Genomic DNA, 23,197 nt, shown 5'->3' on the forward strand with positions numbered 1-23,197 from the left:
CTGCTCTTTGTTACGTTTATAATGACCTGGGTGAAGAGGTGGATGGATGAGTCAGGAAGTTTGTGGATAATACGAAGGTTGGAGGAGTTGTGGATGGAGCTGAAGGTTGTCGAAGGTTACAAGAGGATATCGACAGGATACAGAGTTGGGCAGAAAAGTGGCAAATGGAGTTCAATCCGGATCAGTGTGAGGTGATGCATTTTGGACGGACAAACCAGGAGGCTGAGTCCAGGGTTAATGGTCGGTTACCGAAGGGGGATTGAGTTCAGGAGTGGAGAGAACATGTTACAACTCTACAAATCTCTGGTGAGACCCCACTTAGAGAATTGTGTTCAGTTCTGGTCACCTCATTACAGGAAGGATGTGGAAGCTGTGGAAAGGGGGCAGAGGGGATTTCCCAAGATGTTGCCTGGATTGGGAAACAAGTCTTATGAGGCAAGGTTAGCAGAGCTGGGACTTTTCTCTCTGGAGTGTAGAATGACGGGAGGAGACTTGATCAAGGTCAACAAGATTCTGAGGCAATAGATAGGGTGGACGGCCAGCGCCTGTTTCCCAGAGCAGGATCAGCAAACACCAAGGGACGTGTGTACAAAGTGAAGGGAGGGAAGTTTAGGGGAGATGTCGGGGGGTGGGGGGGTGGGGAGTTCTTTACACAGAGAGTTGTGGGGGCCTGGAATATCTCACCAGGGGTGGTGGTGGAGGCTGGAACATTGGAGGCATTTAAAAGACTTTTAGACAGGAACGCGGATGGAAGAAAAATGTGTGCGAGTGAGGAAAGGGTTAGATTGCTATGATGGAGGGTGGCGTAGGTCAGCACACCATCATGCTGTAACCCACAGAGATCTGCTTAATGATCTCAAAGCATTTCCCCACTGCAACACACTGAAGAGCAGGTGAGTGTTACCCCTCTGCTAGGGCCCTCACTGTCTCCCAGTTGGACTACCCAACCATACTAACCCATGATCTGCAGTCTGCAAACCTGCTCTTCAATCCCTGTTGACTCTGTGGAGTCCAATTGTCCAAAGTGATCAATCTATTCTGGTTCCGAGTGTGGCCCACACCGCTACACTGCTCCATCCCCAACACCCTTATCAAAAAGGCAAGCTGCCCCTCTCCTCACCTCCCCCTCCTCTCACCTGTCCATCTATCCCATCTGGAACATTGACCTGTCAGCTTTCCCCATCTTTCAGCCATGTTTCTGTCTGGAGTAAGTCACATAGCATGGAAACAGGCCCTTCGGCCCATCCTGCCCTGGATCAGCTGGACAATTCCCTCAGCTTTGGTCTACAAGCTCCAACACCTGGGCCTCTGAAACTGGATCCTTGATTTCCTCCTCGCAAGGCCAGTCGGTGCGAATCAGTAATAACATCTCCTCCTGATTGATTATCAGCACAGGCCCACCCCAAGAACGCTTGGTAAGTCACTGACCGCTCTTCTCTCAATACACCCATGAATGTGTGGCCAGGCACAATTCAAATGCTGCCTACAAATCACAAATGGCAGTGAGGAAGCGTACAGGAGGGAGATGGATCAGCTCGTTGAAAGGTGTCACAACAACAACCTTGCACTCAATGTCCGCAAAACCAAGGAGATGATTCTGGACGTAGAATCATAGAGTATATTGGTGAAAGAGATAAAAGCTCAAAAAGAGATGATTCAAGGAGATGATTCTGGACGTAGAATCATAGAGTATATTGGTGAAAGAGTTAAAAACTCAAAAAGAGATGATTCAAGGAGATGATTCTGGATGTAGAACCATAGAGTATATTGGTGAAAGAGATAAAAACTCAAAGGAGATGATTCTGGACATAGAACCATAGAGTATATTGGTGAAAGAGTTAAAAACTCAAAGGTACAACCATCCAGACCTGACACTGCTATTCTGAGGGAGAAGTTTGCTCTAAAAATTTCCATCTCTGAAATTGGAGCTTCTAATAAAAGTTGATTATTAGGAGAAATTTTAGGGACATTCAACTATTGCAGGAATCTATGCACAGAAAGAGAATTGTCAGAAAACTCAGATTTATATAAATCGCTTCACAGCAGATGCATTCTCACTGGCTCCCCACCCAGCCCTGGATCAGCTGGACAATAGCCACAAGTACATCAGGCTACTCTTCATCGACTACAGCTCAGCCTTCAACACTATCATTCCCTCAGCACTGGCCAACAAGCTCCAAATCCTGGGCTTCTGTATCCCCCCTGCAACTGGATCCTTGACTTTTCCATCAGAAGACCCCAGTTGGTTCGAATCAGAGGGCATCATGATAACCAGTAGAGGGTGGGCTTATACCCAATGCTTCCCCCCCCCCCCCCATGGAAGATAAATGCTGGCTGGCCCCTTTGAACTAATGAGATTACATTGGGCCCAGGACTATAAGTGAGAATTAGAATAATTTTGTAATAATTATAATTATAAAAGGAAAAGTATTTAATAATAATCTGGGCACGTAGTCCTCAAAGTGTTCAGGTGGTCTTCTTTCTCTTTTGGACCGCCTCAGCTTGATTTGCTTAGGACCCGTAGATATTCGCTGCCCACCTGGCTGCGTGTCTCAGTTACTGAACTCCTTGGCTCCACGACCGTTTCTGCCCCCCCACCTCGGCTTGAGGGGTGGGATGGTTGGGTCAGGCCATGGCAGGTCTGGTTCCACCTCCTCCAGTTCATGAGGCAATTCATGGACCTTAGTGTCAGTCAATGCTCGTAATTGGTCAATGTGTCAATTTCACTATCTGTCCCCCTCTAGAACAGGGGTTCAATGTTTGTAAGATTACTCCTACCACCCATGGGTTTTTATATTGTCTATAATCTTGTTCCAGAACTCTCTCGCCCACTTCCAAAGTTTTAGGTGAGGTTTGTGGTGATTATGTATTTTGCATTGGAGACCCAGATCTGGACGAACTGTGGACAGCCTGGTCTGCAGGATGCAGCCAAACATTAGTATTTCTGGGTTGCGTTTTGTGGTAGAATGCTGCATGTTTCTGTATCCCAATAGGAAATCTGGGATTTTGTGAGTCCAGGAGGCTTTTAGAAGCTTCATGGTTTTCCACAGCTATTAGGAAAGTCTCACCCATGAATGGTCCAGCGAAGTCGACATGAATCCAATGCCAGGGTTTGGGTGGCTATTTCCATGGGTTAGCTTTGGCTTTTGGCTTGCGGCATATTTTGCATTCTCTTACTGTTGTTTCAATGTCTCTGTCTATGGAGGGCCATTGTACTGAGGAAGAGGGTACGTTTGCGGTTTACTGGACATTCCACTATATTGTGAGCTACGTAGTAGTGATTAAACCGTTCTACGGAGTTATCCCAACTTTCTTCTACTTCGTTGAATTCCCTGAACGTTCCCTCCGCCATCTTGGCGTGCTTTCACCTTGATCTTTTGGTGGAAATTTGTTGGGGTTGTTAAGTCATTGCTTTCTACCTTTCTTCTGTTGTTTTCTTTCTCATGGTTGGTGCATGGAGTATGTATAGGGTTTGTTTCATTCCTCCTCGCCACTGTTGTGTATGCACTCACACAATGAAGACACTCAGGGATGTGATGCTTTGTCATCCTTTACTTCTATTAGACTAACAGAAGGGTGACATCAAGATGTGGGTGTCATGATGTCCACCAGAGGGTGGGCTAATACCCAACTGTACAGGAGGGAGATAGATCAGTTTGTTGAATGGTGTAACTCCAACAACTTGTGCTCAACGTCAGCAAAACGAAGGAACTGGGGATGGACCTCAGCAAGGGGAAATCAAGAGAACTTGAACCAGTCCTCATCGAGGGGCCAGCAGGGGAAAGGGTTAAGAACTTCAAATTCCTGAGTGTCAACTTTTCTGAAGATCTGTCCTGGGGCCTCCATGTTGATGAAGTTATGAAGAAATCTTGCCAGCGGCTAGATTTCATGAGGAATTTGAGATTTGGTACGTCACCAAAGACTTGCAAATTTCTACCTGTGTACCTTGGAGAGCATTCTGGCCCGTTGTATCACTGTCTGGTACGAAGGGACCAATGCACAGAACAGGAACAGGCTATGGAGGATTGTTAACTTGGCCAGCGCCATCACAGGCATTAGTCTTCATCGAGGTAGTGTCTCAAAAAAGCAGCCTCTTTCCTCAAGGACCCCCCACCACCCAGGCCATGCCCCCTTCACTCTGCTACCGTTAGGGAAAAGTTCCAGGAGCCTGAAGATGAGCACTTGGTGGAACAAGGGTAGCTTCTACCCCGCTGCCAGCAGAATTTCTGAATGGACAATGACCCATAGACCCGGCCTCATTTTTCTCTTCTTCTGCACCAGTTTTTAAATGTAACACAGCGAGTCAGCACCTATAAGCCAGAAAACAATGAATTCCGTGCCACATCTTCAGGACCCACCACAACACCTCATTAGTCAGGAACGTCCTCAGGAGGCCGAGGAGGGCATGACTACTGGTCCCAGCTGGGAAACATTTTATAGAAGCCCACTTGAGAGTGCCCAGTTGGTGTACAGTTGCCCTAGCATTGGACCAGAAATCAATATGGAGAATTGTCAAAATGGCCAGGAAGATCACCGGGATCTCCTTCTCCTCTACTGACGACATTCACTGGGAGTATAGCTTAAATAGGGCTCAAAGAATTAGAAAAGGCCCTTTCCATCCAGCACACAGCAACTTTGACCCTCTACCATCAGGGAATATCAGAATCAGGGCTGCCAGGCTGGGGAATGGCTTCTTCCCACAATCTGTTGGACTGATGACCCATATCCTGTAACCAAGTAAACCATCCCAAAATGTTTATATTTTTGAATTTAAATTTTATCTTTAGGTGTACAGTACATCTGATTATTATGGACTGTGTACACCATGGCCCAGAGAGAATGTTTTGTCTTTATATATAGCAAGGTGAAAATAAATGAACTGCAAACTTGCAAATCACACCACGTATGTTTTTATCTAAATCACTGCTGTTGACGACAAGCAGCAGTGGGCCCAGCACCAAACCCTGTGGCACACCACTAGTCACAGGCCTCCAGTCCGAGAAACAACCTTCCACCATCACCCTCGGCCAATTTTCTGTCCATTCTGCTGCCTCACTTTGGATCCCGTGCAATCTTCCAGAACAGTCAACCATGTGGAACCTTATTAAAGGCCTCGCTGAGATCCATATACAGTCGACCCCTGGATCTGGCACCAATGGGGATTGCTCGACGAGGGATAAGTGCATTTTCCGGTAGTTTGAGATTGTATGTGGCATGATTGGTGAACTAACAGTGAGGCGTGCCAAATTTAAACGTTCCCATTTTTTACCTATTTATTTTCCTTGTTTTTTTTTGCCGGTTGCTTGAATTCCAGAAAACAGGGTACAATGTTTACAACCACTTCCCTCATCAACCTTCCTGGTCACATCGCAGCCACTCGTCGCATTTACAAACCTGTGCTGATTATCCCTCCCCAGGCAGGTACATCACTTCCCTCAGAACGCTCTCCAGTAACACCGCCCACAGATGTTCGGCTCTCTGGCCTGGAGTTCCAAGGCTTTTCTCGAATACACACACATTCGTCACCCTCCAACCTTCTGGCACCTCACCTGTACAGAATGACGGCTCCTAAATCCCCTCTCCAGCTTCCCCTAGTGTCCTTGGATATATCTGATCACGTCCAGATCTGTCTACATTCAGAGGCATCAGGCACCTCCTCAACTATATAAACCGACTGTTGTCAAGGCACGACTGCTCCAAGTTCCCCCGGCCTCGTGTCTTTCTCCACAGTGCACACAGACAGAGAAGTTCTCGTTCAGGACCTGTCGCTCCCACAGAGATGACCATGGATGGCTCCCATTTTTTGTCTCTGGTTAACCCTTTTTTCTTGTCCATCCCGATTAAATCTCATCTTCAACGTCATCAGGGAGAGCCATCTCTTGCTCCTCACCTCAAAGCTCCTCCAGATGATGCCACCTGCCCCTTTCCCCATTCCACAGCCTGAATTTCCCCGTCATCCAGACTTCCCCACACCTGCACGTCCAGCCTTTCACTCTGTAACATGCAGGCCTTGGACTCTCGTCAATACACTTTAAAAAACCAATTTTCCTAACCCTCCTCTTCCTTCAAGCCACCTTTTCCAATTTACTCCAGCGAGTTCTTCTCATTGTCCTCCCAAGTCGGCCTAACCCCTTCCCCTTTAATCGTGGGAAATTTCAACTCTGCCCCATCTTGCTCCATGCCTCAGACTCATCGAACAATGGTCACTGGTCCCCAAAGATTTGTCCTCAAGCACTTAATCCATGTGTCCAATAACAACGCAGTCACTCCACCCACCCTGACTTCCCCTGCCAGACCTCCAGCATTGAAATCAACGTGGTTTAAACCATGGAGCTTCCCCCACACTTTGCTTTACCCCTGCCTGTCCTGGCCAAGACACTTGCTTTCTTTCAGCCCAAACTTCTCAGCTGCCCAATCGTTGCTCTGAGCCCCAGGCCCCTGTTGATCTTGTCCAAATCTTCAGATTTATTGTCAGGGTACAAACATCACATCCAACCCTGAGATCCTTCTTTCTGTGGAGGAGGCAAAATGTGACCACTTATAGGCAAAATTCCAGACTCAAGAATAAAAAACAAAATCAATAAAGTTCAGAAACGAGGCCCTGACTGAGGAGTCTGATGGGGGGAGGTGGGTGCAGCTGTTCCTGAACTTGGTGGGTGCAAGTCTTGTGGCCCTGATGACAGCAGTGAGAACCGAGCGTGTGCTGGGTGCGGTGGATCCTTGATGATAGCTGCTGCTCTCCGACGGTAGCGTTCCCTGGAGATGTTCTCAATGGTGGGGAGGCTTTTACCTGTGATGTCCTGGGCTGTCTCCATGACGTTTGCAGGACTTTACACTCAGGGGTATTGGTGTCCCTGAACCAGACCGTGATGCAGCCGGTCAGCACACTTTCCACACCACAGCTCTGTCGAAATGAGCGAGGGTTTCTGGTGTCATCCCAAATCTCCACAAACTCCTGAGGAAATGGAGGCGCTGACAAGCTTTCTTCATGATGCCATTGGTGTGTTGGGTCCAGGAAAGACCCTCCGAGAGAGTGACTCTCTAGAACTTAAATTTGCTCTCTCTCTCTACCTCTGATTTCCCCAATGATCATTGGATCGAAAGCCTCTGGCTTTTCCTTTCTGATGTCAACAATCCACTTCTTAGTTTTGGTGACATTAAATGCAAGGTTGTTGTTGGTGCACCATTCAGCCAAGTGTTCAATTTCCATCCTGTAAGATGACTCGTCCAATTCCTTTATACAACCCACTACCATGGTATCGTCAACAAATTTGTATATGGTGTTATTGTCGTACCGAGCCACACAGTTGTAGATGTAAAGTGACTAGAGCAGGGGGCTAAGAACACAGCCCTGTGGTGCTCCGGTACTAATGGAGATTGTGAAGGAGATGTTCTTACCAATCCTCACTGATTGTGATCTGGAACCTGAGAACTACAGAACATTACAGCCCTTCTAGTCTGAACTGAACCATTTCTTTTGCCTCATTCTACCTCCCTGCACCCAGTCCATACTCCTCCTATCCATGCACCTGTCAAAACTCTTCTTAAATGTTAAAATTGAACCCACATTCACCACTTCAGCTGGCAGCTCATTCTACACCCCCACCACTCTCTGTATGAGGAAGATCCTCCTCATGTTCCCCCTAAACTTTTCCCCTTTCACCCTTAACCCATGTCCTCTGGTTTGGATCTCACCCACCCTCAGTGGAAAACATCGACTTACATTTACTCTGTCTGTCCCCCACATAATTTTAAATACCTCAATCAAATCTCCCCTCATTCTTCTATGCTCCAGGGAATAAAGTCCTAACCTGTTGAACCTTTCCCTGTAACTCAGTCCCTGAAGTCCAGGCAACGTCCTAATCAATCTTCTCTGCACTCTTTCTATCTTATTGATATCTTTCCTGTAGTTCGGTGACCAAAACAATTCTCCAAATTTGGCCTCACCAATGTCTTATACAACTTCACCATAACATCCCAGCTCCTGGACTCAATACTTTGATTTATGAAGGCCAATGTGCCAAAAGCTCTCTTTACCACCCTGTCCACCTGTGACGCCACTTTCAGGGAATTATACATCTGTATTCCCAGAACCATCAGTTCTCCCGCACTCCTCAGGTCCCAACCATTTATCATGTACGTCCTTTCTTGGTTTGTCCTGCCAAAATGCAACACCTCAGTCTTGTCTGTTTTTAAATTCCACCTGCTATTTGTTAGCCCATTTTCCCAGCTGGTCCAGATCCCTCTGCAGCTTTGAAAATGTTCCTCATTGTCCACAATGCCTCCAATCTTAGTGTCATCTGCAAACTTGCTGATCCAATTTACCACATTATCATCCAGATCAATGATAGAGATGACAAACAACAAAGGTCCCAGCACTGATCCAGTCTGAGGACCCCAGTTTGAGAAGCATCATCCACCACTACTCTCTGGCTTCTCCCGTCCAGCCATTGTCGAATCCAGTTCACTACTTCACCATGAATCCCAGCGTCTGATCCTTCCTGACCAACTTCCCATGTAGGACCTTGTCAAAATTTCCTGGTAACCTCCTTGAAAAATTCTGAGGCTTGATTGATCCATATGTTTTGGGATTTCCCTTGTTTAGAAAATTTTTGGAAAAAACGTTTTTCAAATGTTATCAGTGATTTTTAAGATATAATTAGAACCTTGCCCTTCAATTGCTTTATTTGGTTTTTCTCGAGAAGAAATGTTTTTGACTTCAACTCAAAAGCAAATTTGAACGGTGACCTCATTGATAGCAAGACGGGTAATTTGGATGAAAAGGAAAAAGCAGGCCCGTCTACTCACACTCAATGGTTACATGATATGACAACTTACCTGTTTAATCCCTTCATGGATTATTATCACAGTTTAAAGAATGAAGGTGTTTGGATGCCCCAGGGATGCACTGACTGATTCCTGGAGTTGCCATTTGATTCATATGCTTGTTATTTATATCAGTTAACCTCATTTAGAACCATAGAACATTACAGCACAGAAAATAGGCCATTCGGCCCTTTCAGTCTGGGCCGACCACTGTTCCACTAGTCCCATTGACCAGCTGTCATTCCATAACCCTCCAGAGCTCGCCCATCCATGTATCTATCCAATTTATTCTTAAAACTAAAGATCGAGTCCTCACCCACAATGTCAGCTGGAAGCTCGTCCACACCCCTCTACTCTCTGAGTGAAGAAGTTCCCCAAAACCTTTCCCCTTTCACCATTAACTCATGTTCTCTCGTATTTATCTCTCCAAATCTAAGTGGAAAGACCCTACTTTCATTAACACTGTCTGTACCCTTCATAATTTTGTAAACGTCTATCAAATCTCCCTCATTCTTCTTTGTTCCAGGGAATAAAGTCCGAACCTGTTGAACCTTTTCTGGTAACTCAGTTCCTGAAGTCCGGGGAACATCCTAGTCAATCTTCTCTGCATTTTCTATCCTACTGATATACTTCCTGTCATTTGGTGACCAGAACCACACAAAACACTTCAAATTGGGCATCACCAATGTCTTATACAACTTCAACATAACATCCCAACTCCTATACTCAATACTTTGATTTATAAAGGCTAAGATTCCTCAAGCTTTCTTTACAACTCTGTCCACCTGTGACGCCACCTTCGGGGAACAATGTACCTGTATCCCTAGGTCTCTCTGCTCCTTTGCACTCCTCAGTTTCTGACCGTTTACAGTGTACGTCCTTCCCTGAGGGAGGGGTTGGATTATAGGGTTTTTTTTAAAGAGGCAAATTAGATAAATGTGTGTTTAATTGAGAATTATAAACATTGATTATATTACAGAAAATGAAGATGATGTTAGAGAAGTACAAATTCCCTTCCTTTATATAAGGGAATATAATTTACAACATACCTTAAAAGAAAGTAGATTGTTGTCGTCTCAGGTTTTAATGTTTTTTAATTCCCCCCCAGTGGCCAGGATATCTCCTTTTTTTTCCTTTTCAATATTGTTGTGTTTTCGATTTACAGTTTAAGCAAGTTAAGTTTATGATATGGCTTATGTCATTCACTAGATTTTTGTGTGTATAGGTTCTTTATTAAACAATAAAAATATTTAAAAAGACTCTTTAAGATCGGTTAAACATGATCTACTCTTCACAAAGCTATGTTCACAATCCCCAAGAAGTGCCTGGTTATCCAAATAATTGTATATCTGATCTCTTAGATCACACCTTCCAATAAATTACCCACTAATGACTTCAGGCTCATCCACCTGCATTTTCCAAGATTACTTTTGGAGCCTTTTTTAAACAACGTGATCTCCTCTCCAATCCTCCGGAACCTCACCGGTGGAGAAGGAAGTTTTAAATATTTCTGCCAAAGCCCCTGTAATTTCTACACGAACCTTCCTCAAGGCCCGAGGAAATATCCTGTCAGGCCCTGGGGATTTATCCACCCTTATTTGCTTTAAGACAGCAAGCACCCCCTCCTCTTTAATCTGTGTCAGTTCCATGTTTTCCTCACTTCCCTCGACTCTGTTCCCATTTCCTGAGTGAAAACTGATGATAAAAACCCATTTAAGATCTACCCCATCTCTTTTGGTCCCGGACAAAGCCGACCCCCTGATCTTCAAGGGGACCCTTTTGTCCCTGACTATCCTTTTGCTCTTAATCTACCTGTAGAAACCCTGAGGATTTTCCTTCATATTGTCACCAAAGCAACCTCATGTCTTCTTTGACCCTGATTCTTTTGAGGTTTTTCTTACAATTTTTCTACTCCTCAAGTCCCTCATTTGCTCCGTGTTGCCTGTTCCTGTTTTCCACCTCTCTCTTCTTCCGAACCAGATCCCCAATATCCCTCGAAAACCAAGGTTCCCTCTGCCTGGTAACCTCGCCTTTAATCCTGACAGAAACACAGTGTTGGAAAGTGAATGGTCACGCACTTGGGAGGAAGGAATAAACGGGCCGGCTATTCTGTGGATGGGGAGATCATTCCAAATTCGAAGGAGGAAAGAGTCTGGGATCCTTGTGCAGGGAACCCTAAAGGTGAACCTCCAGGTTGGGTCAGTGGTGAAGAAGGTGAATGCGATGTTCGTGTCATTATCTCGAGGGGCAGAGGCAGGGATGGGGTGTGGAGGCATTTCGAGTGTTGAAAGGCCTGGACAGAGTAGATGGGGGAAAGGTGTTTCCCACGGGTGAAGAGTCCAGGACAAGAGGGCACAACTTCAGGACTGAAGGGCACAGATGTGGAAAAACATCTTTATCCAGCAAGTGGGTAAAGTGGGTCTGGAATTTGTTCCCACGGGCAGCAGCGGAGGCCAGGATGTTCAATGTATTTAAGGCAGAGATTGATAGAGATCTGAATAGTCAGGGTAACAAATGTTATGGGGAGAAGTCCGGGCAGTGGGGATGGGTAGAAGAATGGATCACCTCATGATGGAATGGCAGAGTGGTGCACAGGGAAATCAGACAACGGCAGGGGCATGGGGAAGTTCCAAAGGGTGAGGACAACCTCCCTCATGAACGGAGAATGTGACAGAGAGAGGTGCAATTGAAACAATTCCAAGTGAGTAACGTGAAACAGCAGAAAGACGAGCCACACACCTGATTGTCGGAAACTGTGCACACGCCGTCAGACGTCAGGAAAAATGAACAATGGTTGCGAGAGATCATCAGGGGACATGACTTGGCCAACAGCTGGTAGGTGACACCCAACCCACGGCCCAGGGTCACCTGCAACAGGACAGAGCAGCCAGTGAAAGGCAGAGCAGGAAAACAGGAAGGGGAGCACAAGTGAGAGGGGGGGGAGGGAAGGAGGGGGAGGGACACAGATAAGGAAGGATGAGGTGAGGAAAGGGAGGGGAGAGACAGTGAGCAGCACGTGGAGGCTGGGTGAGGAAGGTGGGAGAACGAGTGTGGGGAGGGATCTGTCACTGAGGGAGAGTGGTCTGTCCCTGGGTAACCGGGGCAGAGTCCTGGTGGGGAGGGGTCAGTCTTGGGGTAGAGTCCTGGTGGGGAGGGGTCTGTCCCTGGGTAACACAAGAGTAGAGTCTTGGTGGGGAGGGGTCTGTCCCTGGGTAAATGTGGTATAGTCCTGGAGTGGAGGGGTCTGTCCCGGGGTAGAGTCATGAAAGGGAGAGGGTCTGTCCCTGGGTAACACCGGGGTAGAGTCCTGGTGGGGAGGGAACTGTCCCTGTGTAACACCGGGGTAGAGTCCTGGTGGGGAAGGGTATGTCCTGGGGTAGAGTCCTGGTTGGGGAGGGGTCTGTCCTGGGGTAGAGTCCTGGTGGGGAGGGGTCTGTCCCGGGGTAGAGTCCTGGTGGGGAGGGGTCTGTCCCGGGGTAGAGTCCTGGTGGGGAGGGGTCTGTCCCGGGGTAGAGTCCTGGTGGGGAGGGGTCTGTCCCGGGGTAGAGTCCTGGTGGGGAGGGGTCTGTCCCGGGGTAGAGTCCTGGTGGGGAGGGGTCTGTCCCGGGGTAGAGTCCTGGTGGGGAGGGGTCTGTCCCGGGGTAGAGTCCTGGTGGGGAGGGGTCTGTCCCGGGGTAGAGTCCTGGTGGGGAGGGGTCTGTCCCGGGGTAGAGTCCTGGTGGGGAGGGGTCTGTCCCGGGGTAATCCTGGCGGGGATGGGGACTGTCCCTGGGTAACACCAGGATTGAGTCCTAGTTGGGATGGGTCTGTCCCGGGGTAGAGTCCTGAAGAAGAGTGGGTCTGTCCCAGGGTAACACCGGGGTAGTCTTGCTGGGGAGGGGGTCTGACCCTGGGTAACACCGGGGTAGAGTCCTGGTGGGGAGGGGTCTGTCCCGGGGTAGAGTCCCGGCAGGGAGGGGTCTGTCCCGTGGTAGTGTCCTGGTGGGGAGGGGTCTGTCCAGGGGTAGAGTCGTGGCGGGGAGTGGTCTGTCCCGGGGTAGAGTCTTGGAGGGGTGGGGTCTGTCCCGGGATAGAGTCCTGACCATGGAGGAGGTCTGTCCCAGGGTACAGTCCTGGTGGGGAGGGGGTCTGCCCTGGGGTACAGTCCTGGTGGGGAGGGGGTCTGCCCTGGGGTACAGTCCTGGTGGGGAGGGGGTCTGCCCTGGGGTACAGTCCTGGTGGGGAGGGGGTCTGCCCTGGGGTACAGTCCTGGTGGGGAGGGGGTCTGCCCTGGGGTACAGTCCTGGTGGGGAGGGGGTCTGCCCTGGGGTACAGTCCTGGTGGGGAGGGGGTCTGCCCTGGGGTACAGTCCTGGTGGGGAGGGGGTCTGCCCTGGGGTACAGTCCTGGTGGGGAGGGGGTCTGCCCTGGGGTACAGTCCTGGTGGGGAGGGGGTCTGCCCTGGGGTACAGTCCTGGTGGGGAGGGGGTCTGCCCTGGGGTACAGTCCTGCTGGGGAGGGGGTCTGCTCAGGGGTAGAGTCCTGCTGGGGAGGAGTCTGCCCCAGGGTAGAGACCTGCTGGGGAGGGGTCTGTCCCAGAGTGGAGTCCTGGTGGGGAGGGGTCTGTCCTGGGTTAGAGTCCAGGTTGGGGAAGGGGTCTGTCTTGGGGTAGAGTCCTGGTTGGGGAGGGGTCTGTCCTGGGGTAGAGTCCTGGTTGGGGAGGTGTCTGTCCTGGCGTAGAGTCCTGGTTGGGGAGGGGTCTGTCCTGGAGTAGAGTCCTGGTTGGGGTAGAGTCCTGGTTGGGGATGGGTCTGTCCTGGGGTAGAGTCCTGGTTGGGGTGGGGTCTGTCCTAGGGTAGAGTCCTGGTTGGGGAGGGGTCTGTCCTAGGGTAGAGTCCAGGTTGAGGAGGGGTCTGTCCTGGGGTAGTGTCCTGTTTGGGGAGGGGACTGTCCTGGGGTAGAGTCCTGGTTGGAGAGGGATCTGTCCTGGGGTAGAGTCCTGGTTGGAGAGGGATCTGTCCTGGGGTAGAGTCCTGGTTGAGGAGGGGTCTGTCCTGGGGTAGAGTCCTGGTTGAGGAGGGGTCTGTCCTGGGGTAGAGTCCTGGTTGAGGAGGGGTCTGTCCTGGGGTAGAGTCCTGGTTGAGGAGTCCTGGTTGAGGAGGGGTCTGTCCTGGGGTAGAGTCCTGGTTGGGGAGGGGTCTGTCCTGGGGTAGAGTCCTGGTTGGGGAGGGGTCTGTCCTGGGATAGAGTCCTGGTTAGGGAGGGGTCTGTCTTGGGGTAGAGTCCTGGTTGGGAGGGATCTGTCCTGGGATAGAGTCCTGGTTGAGGAGGGGTCTGTCTGGGGTAGAGTCCTGGTTGAGGAGGGGTCTGTCCTGGGGTAGAGTCCTGGTTGGGGAGGGGTCTGTCCTGGGGTAGATTCCTGGTTGGGGAGGGGTCTGTCCTGGGGTAGAGTCCTGGTTGGGGAGGGGTCTGTCCTGGGGTAGAGTCCTGGTTGGGGAGAGGTCTGTCCTGGGGTAGAGTCCTGGTTGGGGAGGGGTCTGTCCTGGGGTAGAGTCCGGGTTGGGGAGGGGTCTGTCCTGGGGTAGAGTCCGGGTTGGGGAGGGTCTGTCCTGGGGTAGAGTCCGGGTTGGGAGGGGGTCTGTCCTGGGGTAGAGTCCGGGTTGGGGAGGGGTCTGTCCTGGGGTAGAGTCCGGGTTGGGGAGGGGTCTGTCCTGGGGTAGAGTCCGGGTTGGGGAGGGGTCTGTCCTGGGGTAGAGTCCGGGTTGGGGAGAGGTCTGTCCTGGGGTAGAGTCCTGGTTGGGGAGGGTCTGTCCTGGGGTAGAGTCCTGGTTGGGGAGGGGTCTGTCCTGGGGTAGAGTTCTGGTTGGGGAGGGGTCTGTCCTGGGGTAGAGTCCTGGTTGGGGAGGGGTCTGTCCTGGGGTAGAGTCCTGGTTGGGGAGGGGTCTGTCCTGGGGTAGAGTCCTGGTTGGGGAGGGGTCTGTCCTGGGGTAGAGTCCTGGTTGGGGAGGGGTCTGTCCTGGGGTAGAGTCCTGGTTGGGGAGGGGTCTGTCCTGGGTAGAGTCCTGGTTGGGGAGGGGTCTGTCCTGGGGTAGAGTCCTGGTGATGTGGGGTCTGTCCCGGGCTACAGTCTTGGTGGGGAGGGGGGGCGGATTTGGTTCAGGACCGCAGACCCCCCCCCAACCCCCCCTCTCGGGTTGGTACCTGTGTTCCCGGCCGCAGTAGAAGCCCACTCCCCGGGGAGCCGCCTCCGAGCCGCTGCAGCCACCAGGCTCCGTCCCCTCTGAGCTCGGGCCGTTCAGCCACCTCCTCCCCCGTCGCCATCTTCTCCAGGACCTCTGCATCGACCACAGAGCGCGTCCTCCAGGTCGACGCATGAAGCTCCGAGCTCATCGAGCGCTACGGATGCCCGCCTGGCCACGGCGCCGTCTCCCTCCCCCACTTTTCGAGGGTGGGCTCCCTGACGTCCGTTGGTTCCCTCGGGAGGCGGGTTCTGGTGATTGACCGTCGTGGGGGCGGGGTTTGGTGATTGACTGTTGGGGGGGCGGGGTCGGGTGAATGACCAGTGATGGCGCGTCGTCCATCTGATTGACAGCGCACGGGGCGGGGTTTATGTGATTGACGGTGGCAACGTGCGACGTGTTCGGGAATGCCGTTCATTGGCGGCCGCCCGGGGGTCAGAGGTGACGGCATGGCGTCGCGAACTCGGCCATGAAGCGTCGGTTTCCCGATTTGGACGCTCCCGTGCCCGTCGTGGCCACCCGACGCAGGAGGCCTGGATCCGAGCCCGCCGAGGGCGACGGCACAGAGATGCCACACGGTGGGTGGGAGGGGGAAGGCCCCATGTTTGGGGGGGGGGAGGGCCCCATGTTTGGGGGGGGGAGGGCCCCATGTTTGGGGGGGGGGAGGGAAAGGCCCCATGTTTGGGGGAGGGAGGGAAAGGCCCCATGTTTGGGGGGGGAGAGGGAAAGGCCCCATGTTTGGGGGGGGGAGGGAAAGGCTCCATGTTTGGGGGGGGGAAAGGCCCATGTTTGGGGGGGGTGAGGGAAAGGCCCCATGTTTGGGGGGGGAGGGAAAGGCTCCATGTTTGGGGGGGGGAGAGGGAAAGGCCCCATGTTTGGGGGGGGGAGGGAAAGGCTCCATGTTTGGGGGAGGGAGGGAAAGGCCCCATGTTTGGGGGGGGGAGGGAAAGGCCCCATGTTTGGGGAGGGAGGGAAAGGCCCCATGTTTGGGGGGGGGAGAGGGAAAGGCCCCATGTTTGGGGGGGGGAGGGAAAGGCTCCATGTTTGGGGGGGGGAAAGGCCCCATGTTTGGGGGGGGTGAGGGAAAGGCCCCATGTTTGGGGGGGGAGGGAAAGGCCCCATGTTTGGGGGGGGGAGGGAAAGGCCCCAATTTGGGGGGGGAGGGAAAGGCCCCATGTTTGGGGGAGGGAGGGAAAGGCCCCATGTTTGGGGGGGGGAGAGGGAAAGGCCCCATGTTTGGGGGGGGGAGGGAAAGGCTCCATGTTTGGGGGAGGGAGGGAAAGGCCCCATGTTTGGGGGGGGGAGGGAAAGGCCCCATGTTTGGGGGGGGAGGGAAAGGCCCCATGTTTGGGGGAGGGAGGGAAAGGCCCCATGTTTGGGGGGGGGAGAGGGAAAGGCCCCATGTTTGGGGGGGGAGGGAAAGGCTCCATGTTTGGGGGGGAAAGGCCCCATGTTTGGGGGAGGGAGGGAAAGGCCCCATGTTTGGGGGGGGAGGGAAAGGCCCCATGTTTGGGGGAGGGAGGGAAAGGCCCCATGTTTGGGGGGGGGAGAGGGAAAGGCCCCATGTTTGGGGGGGGGAGGGAAAGGCTCCATGTTTGGGGGGGGAAAGGCCCCATGTTTGGGGGGGGTGAGGGAAAGGCCCCATGTTTGGGGGGGGAGGGAAAGGCCCCATGTTTGGGGGGGGGGAGGGAAAGACCCCATGTTTGGGGGGGGGAGGGAAAGGCCCCATGTTTGGGGGGGGGAGGGAAAGGCCCCATGTTTGGGGGGGGGAGGGAAAGGCCCCATGTTTGGGGGGGTGAGGGAAAGGCCCCATGTTTGGGGGGGGAGGGAAAGGCCCCATGTTTGGGGGGGGAGGGAAAGGCCCCATGTTTGGGGGGGGGAGGGAAAGGCCCCATGTTTGGGGGGGGAGGGAAAGGCCCCATGTTTGGGGGGGGGAGGGAAAGGCCCCATGTTTGGGGGGGGGAGGGAGGGAAAGGCCCCATGTTTGGGGGGGGGGAGGGAAAGGCCCATGTTTGGGGGGGGGAGGGAAAGGCCCCATGTTTGGGGGGGGAGGGAAAGGCCCCATGTTTGGGGGGGGAGGGAAAGGCCCCATGTTTGGGGGGGAGGGAAAGGCCCATGTTTGGGGGGGGAGGGAAAGGCCCCATGTTTGGGGGGGGGGAGGGAAAGGCCCCATGTTTGGGGGGGGAGGGAAAGGCCCCATGTTTGGGGGGGGGAGGGAAAGGCCCCATGTTTGGGGGGGGGGAGAGGGAAAGGCCCCATGTTTGGGGGGGGGAGAGGGAAAGGCCCCATGTTTGGGGGGGGGGAGAGGGAAAGGCCCCATGTTTGAGGGTGGGAGGGAAAGGCCCCATGTTTGGGTGGGGGGGAGGGAAAGGCCCCATGTTTGGGAGGGGGGGAGGGAAAGGCCCCATGTTTGGGGGGGGGGAGGGAAAGGCCCCATGTTTGGGGGGGGGGGAGGGAAAGGCCCCATGTTTGGGGGGGGGAGGGAAAGGCCCCATGTTTGGGGGGGGAGGGAAAGGCCCCATGTTTGGTGGGGGGAGGGAAAGGCCCCATGCTTGGGGGGGGAGGGAAAGGCCCCATGTTTGGGGGGGGAGGGAAAGGCCCCATGTTTGGGGGGGGAGGGAAAGGCCCCATGTTTGGGGGGGGGAGGGAAAGGCCCCATGTTTGGGGGGGGGAGGGAAAGGCCCCATGTTTGGTGGGGGGAGAGGGAAAGGCCCCATGTTTGGGGGGGGGGAGAGGGAAAGGCCCCATGTTTGGGGGGGGGGAGAGGGAAAGGCCCATGTTTGGGGGGGTGAGGGTAAGGCCCCATGTTTGGGGGGGGAGGGAAAGGCCCCATGTTTGGGGGGTTGTGGGAAAGGCCCCATGTTTGGGGGGGGGGAGGGAAAGGCCCCATGTTTGGGGGGGGGAGGGAAAGGCTCCATGTTTGGGGGGGGGAGGGAAAGGCTCCATGTTTGGGGGGGGGGAAAGGCCCCATGTTTGGGGGGGGTGAGGGAAAGGCCCCATGTTTGGGGGGGGGGGTGAGGGAAAGGCCCCATGTTTGGGGGGGGTGAGGGAAAGGCCCCATGTTTGGGGGGGGAGGGAAAGGCCCCATGTTTGGGGGGGGGAGGGAAAGGCCCCATGTTTGGGGGGGGGAGGGAAAGGCCCCATGTTTGGGGGGGGGAGGGAAAGGCCCCATGTTTGGGGGGGGGAGGGAAAGGCCCCATGTTTGGGGGAGGGAGGGAAAGGCCCCATGTTTGGGGGTGGGAGGGAAAGGCCCCATGTTTGGGGGGGGGGAGGGAGGGAAAGGCCCCATGTTTGGGGGGGAGGGAGGGAAAGGCCCCATGTTTGGGGGGGTGAGGGAGGGAAAGGCCCCATGTTTGGGGGGGGAGGGAGGGAAAGGCCCCATGTTTGGGGGGGGGGAGGGAGGGAAAGGCCCCCATGTTTGGGGGGGGGAGGGAGGGAAAGGCCCCATGTTTGGGGGGGGGAGGGAGGGAAAGGCCCCATGTTTGGGGGGGGGAGGGAGGGAAAGGCCCCATGTTTGGGGGGGGGAGGGAGGGAAAGGCCCCATGTTTGGGGGGGGAGGGAGGGAAAGGCCCCATGGTTGGGGGGGGAGGCCCCATTGTTGGGGGGGGGGAGAGGGGGCCGGAGTGGGGGGAAGGGGGTGAGAGGGGGCCCGAGGGGGGAGGTGAAGTTTAAAATAACATGAAGGGGAACTTCTTCATTCAGAGAGTGGAGGCTGTGGAATGAGATTCTGGGAGAAGTCAAGTCCGTTGTGTCATTGCAGGAAATATTGGACAGGTAAATGGATAGGAGGGGAATGGTGCAGGTAGGTGGGACTAGAGGTGAGGACTTGGCTTGTTGCAGACTAGAAGGGCCAAATGGCCTGTTTCCGTGCCATAATGGTTATATAGATGAGGCGTCAGTGGTATCTTTGTTGGGGTTCGGCTGCAGCTTCGCTCCCATGTGCATCAGATGTGGCTGCCATATTCCAGCCAAGGTGCTGTTTGGTTTCTCACGTTATCTGTGATTTTTTTTTCTCCATGGGAATACAGCCGTGTAGCTCTAGTCCACTGACTGATAAAGAGAGGCGAGTCAGACTGCCAGCTTACCGCTGTACATATTCTTGCTACGGAGGAAGTAACTAATACGAATTTAGTTAGTTTATAGCTTGTGTCCATAAGGTTCCCCTTCCCTCACTGGAAAGTTGGTTTGCCACAGATTGTGTGGGCTGCAGGCCTGTCCTGCAGTGCTCTGTGGTTCCACCTTTCCTCTTCCCTTCTTCTGGTTCCCGTCCCTTCCCCTCATCTTGCTCTCAGATAGCATCTTTCTCGGCCCTCTCCCCTGTCACCTTTCAGTTTCTTTCTCCTGCCCCCTCGCTTGTATCCACCTGTTAGCCTGTCTCCTCCTCCCTTGCCTGTATCCACCTGTTAGCCTGTCTCCTCCCCCTTGCCTGTATCCACCTGTTAGCCTGTCTCCTCCCCCTTGCCTGTATCCACCTGTTAGCCTGTCTCCTCCCCCTTGCCTGTATCCACCTGTTAGCCTGTCTCCTCCCCCTTGCCTGTATCCACCTGTTAGCCTGTCTCCTCCCCCTTGCCTGTATCCACCTGCTAGCCTGTCTCCTCCCCCTTGCCTGTATCCACCTGTTAGCCTGTCTCCTCCCCCTTGCCTGTATCCACCTGTTAGCCTGTCTCCTCCCCCTCCTGCAGCCCTATCTTCACACTTGAATGCAGCCTGATATTCACCTCTCTTGATGAAGGGCCCAGGCCCAACACACCGGCTTCCTTTCACTTCCTGTGGATGGTGTGTGGCCTGCCCTGTTGTGTCTTGAATTAGACCTAAGCATCTGCTGATGTTCTTGTTTCCCTCCACAACAATCCTTCAGCTCACAAACATGCTAGAGAAACTCATCAAGGCGTACACAGTGAATGGTTGGGTACTGAGGAGTGGGGGAGAACAGAGGGACCTGGGAATACAGATACAGAATTCCCTGAAAGTGGCGTCACAGGTGGACAGGGTTGTAAAGAGAGCTTTTGGCACATTGACCTTCATAAATCAAAGTATTGAGTCCAGGAGCTGGGATGTTATGGTGAAGTTGTATAAGACATTGATGAGGCCAAATTTGGAGAATTATGTGCAGTTTTGGTCACCAAACTACAGGAAAGATTTCAATAAGATAGAAAGAGGCAGAGAAGATTGACTAGGATGTTGCCCAGACTTCAGAAACTGAGTTACAGGGAAAGGTTCAGCAGGTTAGGACTTTATTCCCTGGAGCGTAGAAGAATGAGGGGAGATTTGATTGAGGTATTTAAAATTGTGAAGGGGACAGACAGAGTAAATGTAGGTCAGTGTTTTCCACTGAGGGTAGGTGAGATACAAACCAGAGGACATGGGTTAAGGGTGAAAGGGGAAAGGTTTGGGGGAACATGAGGGGGAACTTCCTCACACAGAGAGGGGTGGGGGTGTGGAACGAGCTGCCAGCTGAAGTGGTGAATGTGGGCTCAATTTTAACATTGAAGAGAAATTTGGACAGGTACATAGATGGGAGGGGTATGGAGGGCTATGGACTGGGGGCAGGGCAGTGGGACGAGGGAGGAAAAATGGTTCGGCACAGACTAGAAGGACCAAAGGACCTGTTTCTGTGCTGTAATGTTCTGTGGTCATGCAGCATCTACAGGAATTTAAAAGGTAACCAACATTTACGTGGGAGCTATTCCAGGAAGAAGAAATGGGGAGGAGGAGAGGAAGGGGAAGAGGACAGGCCAGCAGGAGGGGGGTGAAGCAGAGTGAGCTGGAGGAAAGAAGCCAGATCCAAAAAGCGGAAAGACGTGGGGTGGGGGGGGGGGGGGGAAGGTTTGTGGAATCTTGAGGTCAATGTTAATGCAGTTTTGTTGGAAAGTCCCCAGACCAAATACAAGGTGCTGATTTGTGGGTAGCCTCAGAGTTTGGCAGTTCATTGTCAGACATATCAGTGTGACAGTACTGTGGGTGACCACTGGGAGGTCCACGGTGTGTCAGCAGACAGAGCTGAGGTGCTCAATGACACGATCTCTCAGTCCACGTCCAGTTTCTCTGATGTAGAGGAGACCACACTGGGAGGACCGGATGTAGTAAGTGACCCCTGCAGATACAGAAGTGAATTTGGGGCCCGAATGGTTGTGAAGGAGGTGGGGTTGGTGTAAAGTGTGGCATTTCCCACAGTCACGGGTGGGTACTGTCAAGGCAATTGGTGGGGAGGGAGGAGTGGACAAGGGAGTTCCGAGGGGAGGGCAGAAGCATGGATGATATGTCTGGTGGTGGCATCATGTAGTAGGTACTTTGAAAAGAGGTGGATGATAAGGAAGGATATAAATAAGGTAGAGAGGGTGCAAAGAAGGTTGATGAAAATGTTGCCTGGATTGTCGTATCTAGAATACGGAGAAAGATTGAGCCGGCAAGGACTTCATTCATTGGAATGTAGAAGGTTGAGGGGGATTTGATAGAGGTATATAAAATTATTAAGGAAATTGATAGAGTAGATGTGAATAGGTTCTTTCCCTGACGGTAGGGAAGATTGGAACAAGGGGTCATAAGGGTTAGGGGGCAAAACTGTAGGAGTAATATAAGAGGATGCTTCTGCACTCAGAGAGTGGTGGCTGAGTGGAATGACCTGGGAGAAGTAGTTGTGGCAGGGTCATATCATTTAAGAGGAGGCGAGATGGATGTGAGGGGGTTGGAAGGTTAAGGAAAGGGAGTGGGTAGGTGGAACTAGTGGAGTTTCACGTAGAGATCGGTGTGGACTAGAAGGGCCGATATGGCCTCTTTCTGTACTGTAATGGTTATACAGTTAAAAGTTAGATGCGGAGGCTGGTGGGCTGGCAGGTGAGGATGAGAGGAATCCTGTCCTTGTTCTGTCTTGGGGAGGGGTTGGGGGATAGGCAGATTTATGGGAGAGGACGTGCGGGAGACAGCTGAGTTAATGGCAGTTGAGGGGAAGCCATGTTTTCTAAAGAGGACATCTGAGACAATATCCCCTCCCTCACCCATAACCCTCCATTTTCATGCATCCATGTGCTGATCTGAGAGCTGGTCCTATCGTACCAGCCTCCAGCACCCATGGCAGTGCATTCCAGGCACCCGAAGACAAAGATCCCTGATGTCTGCCCTGAATTTTCCTCACTCACCTTCAACCGATGTCCTCTGGTGTTTGCCCTTGTTGTCCTGGGAAAAAGGTGCCTCAATGCCTTCCCAGTGAAGTCAAGCAAACCACATGGCTTCTTGACCACCGATCTACCCACAAGCCAGCATTCGAGAATCCATGACTGGTCCCACACCGTCCACAGAGCTGAGTTCCATTACCAGTCACGGTGTCCACAACCATTCCTATTTCACTCCCTGCACATCCATGCTTTGGAAACCATTTGGGCTCCTAAATTTCAACTCCTCACCCTTATCCGGGTTAAACTCCATCAAGAGAGAGGGTGGGGGAGGTGGAAGTGAAGGTAGGGAAGTGTGGGGAAGTCAGGGTGTACTGTTTTATAGGATTATTACTGGTTTGACAATGGCTGTGTTTCTCTCCCACCCCACCCCCACCGCGACATCTCCCGCTCCTCCTCCATTCTTTCCCCTATGCCTCCCCCCTTTCTTCCTGGCCCTGTCCCACCTCCTGTGACTCCCTCCAGATACAGACAGCAGTGATGAAAATGGTGAGAAAGGGAGCCTGCGGCTGGCCCTGGGCACTATTGCCCTGGCTGAGGCTGGAGCTTCAGCCGTGTCGCCGGACTCTGACAGCCCCTCCACCAAGTACGCCATGTACAACAGTGTCTCGCAGAAGCTCATGGTGAGGTAACACACCGACCACCCTCCGCTTCCTCCCGTCTCACCCCCGTAACCCTAACCCTCCTCGCCCCCTCGCCCCCCGCCCCCTCGCCCCCCCCGCCTCCTCGCCCCCCCCGCCTCCTCGCCCCCCCCCGCCTCCTCGCCCCCCCCGCCTCCTCGCCCCCCCCCCCGCCTCCTCGCCCCCCCCCGCCTCCTCGCCTCCTCGCCCCCCCCGCCTCCTCGCCCCCCCCCGCCTCCTCGCCCCCCCCCGCCTCCTCGCCCCCCCGCCTCCTCGCCCCCCCCCGCCTCCTCGCCCCCCCCCGCCTCCTCGCCCCCCCCCGCCTCCTCGCCCCCCCCCGCCTCCTCGCCCCCCCCCGCCTCCTC

The 23,197-nt window shown here is 53.3% G+C and overlaps 2 protein-coding genes across 3 annotated transcripts in view; one reads left to right on the top strand and one right to left on the bottom strand.

Annotated features, from left to right (window-relative positions):
- The window catches only part of rnf8 (ring finger protein 8, E3 ubiquitin protein ligase), a 30,987-nt gene extending 15,646 nt beyond the window's left edge, over nucleotides 1-15,341 (bottom strand). Inside the window, exons 1-2 of one of the 2 annotated variants that reach the window (XR_011340860.1) lie at nucleotides 15,006-15,341; nucleotides 11,566-11,694 (exon numbers count right to left, since the gene is read on the bottom strand). Coding sequence is in view for 1 of the 2 variants with exons in the window: in XM_069888022.1 (XP_069744123.1) it covers nucleotides 11,566-11,694; nucleotides 15,006-15,194 (318 nt within the window). In the remaining variant the exon portion in view is untranslated. The remainder of the gene's footprint in view (nucleotides 1-11,565; nucleotides 11,695-15,005) is intronic. The other variant, XM_069888022.1, reaches the window with a different exon arrangement.
- Nucleotides 15,342-15,431: 90 nt separating this feature from the next.
- LOC138737397 (cap-specific mRNA (nucleoside-2'-O-)-methyltransferase 1-like) overlaps nucleotides 15,432-23,197 on the top strand; it is a 71,371-nt gene continuing 63,605 nt past the window's right edge. Inside the window, exons 1-2 of the mRNA XM_069888145.1 lie at nucleotides 15,432-15,621; nucleotides 22,678-22,835. Coding sequence (XP_069744246.1) covers nucleotides 15,513-15,621; nucleotides 22,678-22,835 — 267 coding nt within the window. The 5' untranslated portion in view covers nucleotides 15,432-15,512. The remainder of the gene's footprint in view (nucleotides 15,622-22,677; nucleotides 22,836-23,197) is intronic.

This window comes from Narcine bancroftii, chromosome 6 (genome assembly GCF_036971445.1).
Source record: "Narcine bancroftii isolate sNarBan1 chromosome 6, sNarBan1.hap1, whole genome shotgun sequence".
NCBI lineage: Eukaryota > Metazoa > Chordata > Chondrichthyes > Torpediniformes > Narcinidae > Narcine > Narcine bancroftii.